This window comes from Tupaia chinensis, unplaced genomic scaffold (assembly GCF_000334495.1).
Source record: "Tupaia chinensis unplaced genomic scaffold, TupChi_1.0 Scaffold140534_1, whole genome shotgun sequence".
NCBI classification, from domain to species: Eukaryota; Metazoa; Chordata; class Mammalia; order Scandentia; family Tupaiidae; genus Tupaia; species Tupaia belangeri.
In genome coordinates, this window is record NW_006200409.1 from 201,471 (window position 1) to 211,129 (window position 9,659).

Consider the following 9,659-nt stretch of genomic DNA (forward strand, 5'->3'; position numbering starts at 1 on the left):
GTCTTCGCTGCCTGGCCTCCCTAGTGGCTAGGTGTGACTACATGTCTACGCTGTGTCTGACGGGCTGTGATCAGAAGTAACTATACAATTTCCATGTTCGAAATTGTGTGATTCCAAACCTGTGCAAGTGGGAGCTGCTGGCCCTCCACTTCCCTTTGCTGCTTCTTGCTGGCAGAGAAGTGATAGCCTTGAACCTCAAAGCAGAAATCAGAATGTGGCCACACCACTCACTTCTGAACTGTATGTGAGAGAGAAACTCCTATCATATAAAACCCAGCATTAGGTGACAGTGACAGCCTCTCCACCTGTGCCTTCCTCCATCCCACTAGCAAGCACTAAATACCAGGCACTCACACCATGGATCAAGCGGCCAATGCCTGCCCTTGGTGGGTTGACAGTTTATGCAGAGACAGCCGTGAAACAAACATGGAATTACAGAGAGTGGGAGTAGTGTAGAAAGGAGAACTATGAGAGAGACCAGCAGGGGCAGCATTGTGAGACTGGGGGGAGAGGTCAGGGCATCTCTGGGGAGGTGCTGGTTCAGCTAAGAACTGAAGAACAGGCAAGAGTGAGCTGGCAGGGAGGGGTACTTCTGTGGAAGTGGGGAGGGGCTGCAGGGAGGCCTGCAGGGACCAGACAGGGAGCTCCCAGAGCAGGGCAAGTTTAGTTTGATTCCAAGTGCAGAAGGAAGTCACTGCAAAGGTTTAAATAAGAAGCAAGGCGATCTCATGACCCGATGTGTTGGTTTCTAAAACCATGCTGGGCACAAGAAAAGCCTAGAAACTACTGTAACCACGGGAACCTAAGGAAAAAGCTGACCAAATGTACTGCGGGGTCCGGGATGGGATCCTGGGACAAAGGATATGAGGTAAAAAGTAGGGAAGTCTGACTGAAGTGTGGACTTAGAAAATAATGAGTCAATATTAGTTCAGGAATTCTTACATGCACTACTAATGTAAGGTGTTAGCCAGAGAGGAAAGGGGTAGAAATGCTCTTGTGTGCTTCCTCTGTACTGAGTGTGCTACTTGTTTTACAAAAAGCCTCTCAGTAGGTGCTACTACTGGCCTCATGGTATTGACAAGCTGAGACCTTACGTGCCGTGTGGTGAGTGGGGCTGTGGTTTCAGGCCCTTGCTCAGGAAGAGAGGGAAGAATGGCAAACTGGGCACAAGGGAGGGCCTTTCCCATCCATGACTGGCTGGCCCCCGGGTTGGGCGCCCTGTCCTCACCTGGCCGAGGTCGGCTGCACAGCTTCCCCTGCAGCTCCGGGATGTGGTTGAACAGGTCCCGGGGGTCTGCATAGACCATCACGTGCTTCGGGCTGCCCGTGATCTCCTCCAGCTCTGCCTGCACTGCCTCGCTGCCCACGCCCAGCAGGAGCAGCTCTCGGCCCCTGGCATGACGTGCTGGGCCAGCCACCTCGTCCTCGGAGTGCGACTCAGTTAATAGGACAAGCACTCTGCGTGGACGGTCCTGGCCTGTCCTGATGGCACTCCCAAAGCCATGGTCTGCGGCTTGCCGCAAGGCACTGCCCGTCAGAGTGGGGCCCCCACTGAAGGGAACGCCGTCGAGGCTCCGGAGCAGGTCTGGCACATCCTGGTACTCTCCCACGGGCACGGCCACCACCAGCTCCCTGCTGTATCCGGCCACACCCACGCGGGCCCGAGAGTCTTCATTCAGCACTGCTTGCACAAAGCGCTTCACGAAGGCCTTGGCGCGCAAGAAGCCCTCCAGGGTGGTGCCCGCAGAGCTGTCCAGCAGGAAGAGGACATCGATTCTGCATTCCAGGCTCAGTTTGGGGGCTGCGAGGATCACAGCGACACCGTCAGGCTGAGGCCACTGGGCCTGCACGTCAGCCCCACCCAGGATGCCCAAATGCATATGAGGTAGGAGAAACCCCTCCCAGAAGGGACATGGACGGAGACGCTGAAGCCCCAGGGGCTTGAGTGACTAGTGCTCTTCATGACTTGGAGACAAGCCCAAGCATGGAGCTCTCTCTCCTGGCTCTTGCTGTCTCCATTAAACCACTGCTTTTTGTTTGTTTGTTTTTTCTTTCTTTCTTTTTATTTATTTATTTATTTTTTAATTTATAGGCCACATGGGCTCACTGGCGAGAGACAGAATGGTGCAGGAGGAATGAGAAAGCACCCTCCCCAAGGGGGACGGCCACACTACAATCCCTTCTCACCCACCTCCTGTTAGGATTTTGGGTGTACTTGTACATACAACTGGCATGTTGTTCAAGCTAGCGAATCTGGGTGGTGGCTTGAACCGTGAAGCTGGCTTTGTGGGATCTACTGCCTTTCCCACCGAGCCACCGGCTGGCCTGATCCAACCACTTTTTAAAAAGAAAAAACCTCATCCATTTTATAACTTTTCTCCACAACAGTGCTTTTTATGCCCTGAGAAATCTTGGTTTACCTCAAGACAATGAAGACATGCTCTGTTTTCTTCCAGAAGCTTCACTGCTTTGTCATTTACATTTAGATGTATAATCCATCTAGGAGCGATTTCGGGGTAGATAGGGCCACTCTTTATTTATTTATTTATTTTTATATATAGGTCTACAACTAACTGCAATCCACCTTTTAAAAGAAGGTATTAAAACTCTTACTCGGGACCAGCAGGTAGCATGATGGCTATGTGACTGGACTCCCATGTAGCTGACCGCAGTTTGAGTCCCAAACCTGGTGGCTTAAACTCACGCCAGGCGCGTGTGCATGTGTGCCCATGATCCTGAGAGAGAATGGAGGAGAAGGGATTGCAGCGTGGCCATCCCCCCCTGTGGGGTGATTTCTCGCTTTCTGTCTCTCTGTCTTTCTGGCAAGCGCACGTACCCTGTAGAAAAAAAAAAAAAACTCTCAAAAAAATAAAACAACACCCACAAAAACAATAACAACAAAAACTCTTACTGCATGTCAAGCATGGTGCCAAGCACGTAACACACATAACTTTATTAAAAACTCTCAGCCACCCTACGAGGTGAAGCCTATTACCATCATTTCACACCATTAAAGCCAGAACGTGTCAGGGGCTCCTTGCTCCTCTCCTACAGAAGAGAGCAGAAAAGACTGGCCAGAACTAGACCCCGAGATGCATGGCCTCCAGACTTGGGCAGGGCTCGGCGATGTGTGACCATCAAGCAGGCCATTCTACCGCGGAGGAGCAGGAGCCGCTGTCCTCCCCACAGCTGCCACCCCGGGGTCGTTACACGTGCGGCACTCACAGGCTGTACGTTTGAAGGTCAGAGCAGTGATGTGCTTGGAAAGGAGGTGATCCTAAAACTCGAAGGCCAGGTTCTACCAACCAGCTACGAGAGTGGGAGAGGAGGGGGGAGCCCATGTCTCCCTGCTCCCCATGGCCAGAGACCCGGAGGGCCTGTGCATACATACCGCAGTTAGCCTCCCCTCCGAAGGCCTGTGGGCAGAGGCAGTGGTATTGGTCCGGTCCTTCAGGAACACATGTGCCTCCATTCTGGCAGGGCTGCGAGTCACAAGGGCCTGTCAGAGAGATGCCCATTAACAGCCCAGCACTCCAGCACAGAGGAGTGAAGGGGTCCAGCTGGAGGTGTGTGTCCCATAGGTCACCCTGCTTCCCCTCACACACACATCCCCAGGGCTCAGTCCCTTCCTTCTTCCAGGGTCCCCCAGGAAACCAGGCACAACACACATGGCAGCAAAGGGCTAGAATGAATGAGCACAGAAAGGAGGCACCGGGCATAGCTGCTCAGAGACCCTCAGTGTGGGCTTGGTATGGCCTACTGGGGACTGTGGGTCAGGATCACACAGGATGCACCAGCAGGACCTGGCTCCCAGCTCTGATCCCAGGAACACAGGTCTTAAGTCCTCACCACTGCTGAAGCAACTAGTGTTGGCCCTGAGCCTGACAAGAGTGAGGACTTCACAGCCATCGGGGTGACAGGATGGGTGTTTTCAGACTCTGGAAACGCTGCAGCACTGTGGTGCCCTTTGTTCTTCGAGTTCTAGATGTGGCTGTTCTGCACAGCCTCTGGGTCCTGCCACAGCAGAGCAGGGGCCTCCGGACCCTGCAGTAGGGCTGCTCAGCCATCGCGGCCTCTTCCAATTCTTTGGCACCCTAACTAACTCCTCTAAACTTCAGTAGCCTCGTAAAAAGGAGTGATGATAACTGAACTTGGTCCACAGCGTTACTGAGAGGATTCAATGAAAGAGTTCATGGAAAGTCTTAGCACGAAGCAAACACTTCGTAACGGGTGATGTGGTGTTTGTTTTCGCATGAGAAGTGCAAATTGCAAGGAAAGCTGATCTTTTACACAGGGAACAACAGCCTATGTCAAAATCATGCCTATTCTGGGGCCAGCAGGTAGCATGGTGGTTGGCGGTGCTGGACTCCCACATGGCTGACCCCGGTTTGAGTCCCAGACCTGGCAGCTTGCTTTCGTACTTTCCCTGTTATATCTCTCTGACTCTGTCCCTCTCTGGTCAAATTTGAAAACTAAATAAAGTTTAATTTTTTAAAAAATTGTGCCTATTTTGAAGTGTCTGGTTGTGGTACCCTGTGGTCAGTACCTGAGCGCCTTGTCTATTTCCTTATCAGTTATTACAGAGTACAGGTGATGCTACACGGCCTCCCTCCCAGGGTCATAGAAAACAAACAGGAGCCTCATGTATTCACGGATTCAAAGGGCTTGGCAAGCAGTGGCTACCCATGGGATTGGCGGCTTCCATCTTTTCTCATTTAAAATATTAATATGTTGCTTGGTGGTCACACCACTGTAATTAAAGTGCAGACTTATCAAAGGTCAAACCTTTCTGAGGCTGCTTCTGGGCACCTCCTTGGACCTGCTCTTCTGGCAGTTGGGGCACCATGGAGGTACCTGTGGGTCCCACAGTGGCCACAGTGGCCTTTAAACTGAGCATCTACTATGTACCAGATACTGTGCTAAACACAATACATGCATAGTCTCATTTCATCATCGCAATAACTCTGTGGCCTAGATACTATTTAAAATTTATTTTTATAGACTAGAAACTGAAGCTCATTGACTAGAAGTTACATGCTGAAGGTCAGACAGTTGGTAAGGGACCAAGCTAGGAATGAAACCCAGGTCTCTGGTTCCAAAACCATAAGTCCTCAAAACCGTAAGTCCTCATAATCTGTGAGCATAAACAGACCCACTGTCAGTTTCTCTTGCACTTCAAGAAGCCAGTGATGCTGGAATTTTAAAACCTTGGAAGAGCATGCCAAGGGGCTCGCCCAACCTCTGTCTGTGTATAAAGTTACTGGCCCTGCTTCTAGAAGACAGGCTCTTTATCTCATCAAGAGAAGCAAACACACTCGGATTGATGTCAACACACTTGGGTGCATGTTTTTGCTCCCCGATCAGCGGGATACACTAGTCCTGAGCGTGAGGGGCAGTGAGGGGCAGTGAGGACACAGTGGGGACCACGCAGAACCCATGCTGAACAATACACAGTGGTGCTGATAATGCTGGTTTGCTGGGACTTTTACAGCTGACAGAGCACCTAGGACCCTGGATGATACCCCATCATATACAGGGGGAAATGGGGATTCCAGGCATTGGGCAAACATTGCCCCATTTTATAGAAGAGGAAACCACTCAGGTATCCTGTCCTGAGTTTAGCACTGGATTTGAGGCTGTCTGTGAAGGGGTGCATGGCAGGTACCCTCCCCTGCCTCTCACCAATGCAAGTAATCCCAAGGACATCACTCCATTCTCAGTGAAAAAATGCCACTGAGCAAGCAGGGAATGAGACCAGGGTGAGCGTCCTCTTCCACCTCCCAAAGGCTCGATCCTCTGCTTTGGAATTAGACACAGCCATACCCTCCATCCCCAAATTGTAAAAACTCCTTACAAACCAGCCTGGACCCAGAAAGAGCCAATGAATGGAAGGGGAAGACCATACCTGGGCAGGTGGTCCTGTAGCAGGTGGTAGGGTGAGTTAGGAACACTCTCTTCCAGCTACACGCCAAGGAAACAGTGGGAGAGAGATCAAAGGTTTAAAGGAGGGCAGAAACCCAAGATTATTTAAAACACTAAATGCTCAGAGAAGAACCCAAGGCCGAAAGTGAATCTAAAAAGCTTCCTTGTCATCTTTCATAATTCTACCCTACTGTTTATCAGCACAAACTACTGAGGCAGTCTAAAAAAACACTGTAAGCTGGCTATCACATTCAAAGACAGAGCTATCTATGTGTAAGACCGAATGATGGGAATGGCTTTTTATTACAAGGTATTTTCTCAGACCCAGAAGAGGTAAGGAGAAAGATGCTGGGAATTAGGTAACTGAATTCTGGCTGTGAGGCCCTAGGCATATTAGTTTCCTTCTCTGATCTTCAATTCTATCTTTTACATAGTAACTCCATCTGTAGTTTTCACCAGCATTTCTTGGGGTTTGGATGGTAAAGGAAGGGGACTGAGTAGTCAAGGTACCAGACCCTCCGCAGTGCCCCAGGACGGTCCCTTCTCCCCAGCGTGCTGCTTCTGTCTGCCCCATGCAACCAGTGTCCATGGGAGGTTCCACAAATCAGTAAGATCTGTAAATCACAGACCCCCTCAGGCCCACCAAGTTCTAACATTCTGTAATAACCCAACAGCCACCCTTCCCAGGTGGCTTCTGTGTGCCAGCTATACCTTCTGTGACCCGGAATCCACAGCTACCTGAAGAGATAGTAACCACCACCATGCAGATATAAATGCAGAGGGCTGAGATAGGAGCTGGGGGTCACACAGGGTCACACAGCTTCTGGAACATGGCAGGGCTGGGATCTGAACTGATTACCTGGCTCCAAGCCCACACACTCTGCCCTCTAGGCCTCATCTGCCCCTGTGGGGTCTCTGGAGTGGAAGGAGTGTTCACAGGAGCATTTCCTCACCCAGCTGTGGCTGGCCATAGCTCCTGGTACGGCATGACCTGAGGAGACCTGGACACTGGTGAAAAGTTCTCTAAAGGGGTAGACAGCAGCACGGCAGTAACACGACATTCTGCGAGGTGGCCCACGTGGGGATTCGGGGGCTAGAGACCTCCTGGATGTTGCAGGTACACACGTGCTAGTGATCTGGGGCTGGGCTGGGCTGGGAGTGGACTGCAATGTGGGGACCCTGCTGGGGGTGCTATCACTCTTCTCTCTCACTCAAGAAAGAAGCAAAGAAATCAGCCTTTTAAAAAAGTTGTCTAAAGGGACCAGCAGTTAGCGTAATAACTATGTCACTAGACTCCCACATAGTCAACCGCGGTTCGAGTCCTAGACCCGGTGGCTTAAACTCATGCCAGGCGCGTGTGTGTGCGTGCCCAAGATCCCAAGAGGAGAATGGAGATGGGATTGCAGCGTGGCCATCCCCCCTGGGGGGTGATTTCTCGCTTTCTGTCTCTCTGTCTCTCTCTGTGTGTCTGGCGAGCGCACGTGCCCTATAGCAAAAACCTCTCAAAAAAAAAAAATAGTTGTTTATAGTTCTCCAAAATGGGCTTCCTCCACCAAAATCCCACCCCAGGCACAGCCTAACTGTGCTCACCTCTAGGGCAGGATCTATCCCCAGGGTAAAATGGGATAAAAGTTGTGTCAATTAAGAACCCAAGAAGTTGCTGGAATCAAAAGTCAGCCAAGCTGTCAGCTCATTAAAGAAAAATCTCCCCTTTCATGCCTCCTCCTAGTGACCTCATAGAGCCACAAGTCCTAGTCCAGGAAGCTTCGTGGGCCACCCCTCCCCCGCGTAGGCCTGCTGGGAATCAGCATGGCTGGGCAGACACTGACAACAGGGACTTCCCTGGATCTGCACGCACCTGCCCTTCCCTTTCAGGACTGGATACAAACGGCACGTTGTCTGCCAGGCCCTCCCTGGCCACTCTCTTTCAAGTTGCAACCCTGCCTCCAGCCACACACTCAGCCCACCACCTCCGCCTATTCTTGCTGTCATTTCCCTCCAAGGCACGTATCACCCTCTAATAATGTATTCTACATATTCATTTTGCTTGGGGTGGACTCCCCCTGCACTGTCCGTTCACAGGGCAGATTTCTGAGATGATCATGCAGACTCCCATGACCCAGGCAGTTCCTGGAGCCCAGGAGGCCCTCAGTGAGATTTCTCACATGGCAGAGTTCATGAGGAGCTTCCTCCGCGTGGGCATCATTCTCAGAGTTTGCAACACGGTCCATTCTACCTGTTAACTCCTGCTTGCGCTCAACTACCCTATAGGGTAGGTACTACCACCTGCCCCTCTTCACGTGTAGAAACAGCCTCGGGAAGTTCACGGCTTACTGGTGATGAGGTAGGAACGAAAACTCAGCAGCTGACCCCAGAATCTGACTATAAACCCAGGAAGTACACTCTACCAACCTCTCCCAGCGGCTGCCATCTCTGAAAGCCTCTGCCCACTGCCACCAGTTCCCCAAATTTTCAAGATCGCTCAAGCAACCCCTTCTCCCGGATGTCCCAGTGAAGACAGGCCCACCGCAGCATCATGGATGCCTCACAGTGGCCCCTGGTTTCCTCGTCTAATGCTTCCTTGAGACCACCAGCTTCTTGCAGGCAGCAACTATGCCCACCTCCTTACTGCATGGCTCAGAGCAGGCACTTGGAACATGGTCACTGGAGAACAAATAAACACCTCCTCTCGCTTGAGATCTTGGGTTACGAAGGGGCCCTCCAGTGGCCCTGCACGACACAAGGCCCCCTTTCCCCTGATCTACATGAGGGTATGGCCCTTCCCAGCCAAGAAGACCTTTGCATTCTCCATGGGCCCAGCACAGCTCTGTGGCTTTTCAGCCAATTCGTTTCATTGCTGTGTGCCATGATCTGAGCCCTCCATGGGGGCAGGACAAAGGGGGCAGAGAGGCACCTGGTTCAAGCACTACCCTGGCCCTCCAGAAAAGGTGAGCGACAGGACTGCCATCTCTGGACAGAGGTGCAGCAGCACAGGTGGTCTAGACAAAGGGCACAGCACGGGAAGGGAGCATCTGTGAGGGATGGCCCAGGCCAGGCGGCAGGTGCTCTCGAATGCCTGAGCTCCGATCCCAAAGAATACAGCAAGTCCCCCACCTCCATGACTGGAATCTGCCCACGGATCCTAATCCTCTTGCCTCACTCAGCTCCCAGAAAGTGGCAACTGGTGCTCGGAGGAACCAGCTTACCTGGCCAATATCGCAAGCCCAGACCATTCTCTAGGGCACCTGAGACTGGCACCAAGTAGCTGCGCCTCCCTGTTCCCTCAGAACCTCACCCCTGCTCCTCTCCCGGATCTCCTATCTCCATCTCCAGCTGCACAGACAAGGCCTCCAAGTGCTGGTTTCCCTGTCACTCCTAGGCACTGGGAGCTACAGGCCTCCAGGACATGCGTGGCGGCTCTGCCCCAGACCTGACAAACCTGTAGAAGGGACAGCGTGCAGCCAGCAGGGCATCGGTCCGCCGGGATCCTCTCCAGCACAGGGCGTAGCCAGTGAGCTCCCTGACCGTCTCCAGCGTCTTGTGCTCGCAGGGGTGAGCCTCGACCCTGCAGTCTGTGTCCGTGGGAGAGATTGTATCTCCTTCCAGCATAAGCACTGCCCAGTAGCTGCTCCTGCTCCTGGGGTTCCATCCCACCCCCACCTTAGCCACCCTCCACCTCCAGCAGGACAGGGTGCCCAGTCCAGAGTCCCCACTGTGGCTGGTCAGCAGGGCCTTGG

The 9,659-nt window shown here is 52.4% G+C and overlaps 1 protein-coding gene across 1 annotated transcript in view; it reads right to left on the reverse strand.

Moving 5' to 3' along the window:
* Nucleotides 1-9,659, reverse strand: part of VWA2 (von Willebrand factor A domain containing 2) — a 47,740-nt gene that overhangs the window by 4,280 nt on the left and 33,801 nt on the right. Inside the window, exons 8-11 of the mRNA XM_006162760.2 lie at nucleotides 9,362-9,494; nucleotides 5,906-5,961; nucleotides 3,392-3,499; nucleotides 1,229-1,801 (exon numbers count right to left, since the gene is read on the reverse strand). Coding sequence (XP_006162822.1) covers nucleotides 1,229-1,801; nucleotides 3,392-3,499; nucleotides 5,906-5,961; nucleotides 9,362-9,494 — 870 coding nt within the window. The remainder of the gene's footprint in view (nucleotides 1-1,228; nucleotides 1,802-3,391; nucleotides 3,500-5,905; nucleotides 5,962-9,361; nucleotides 9,495-9,659) is intronic.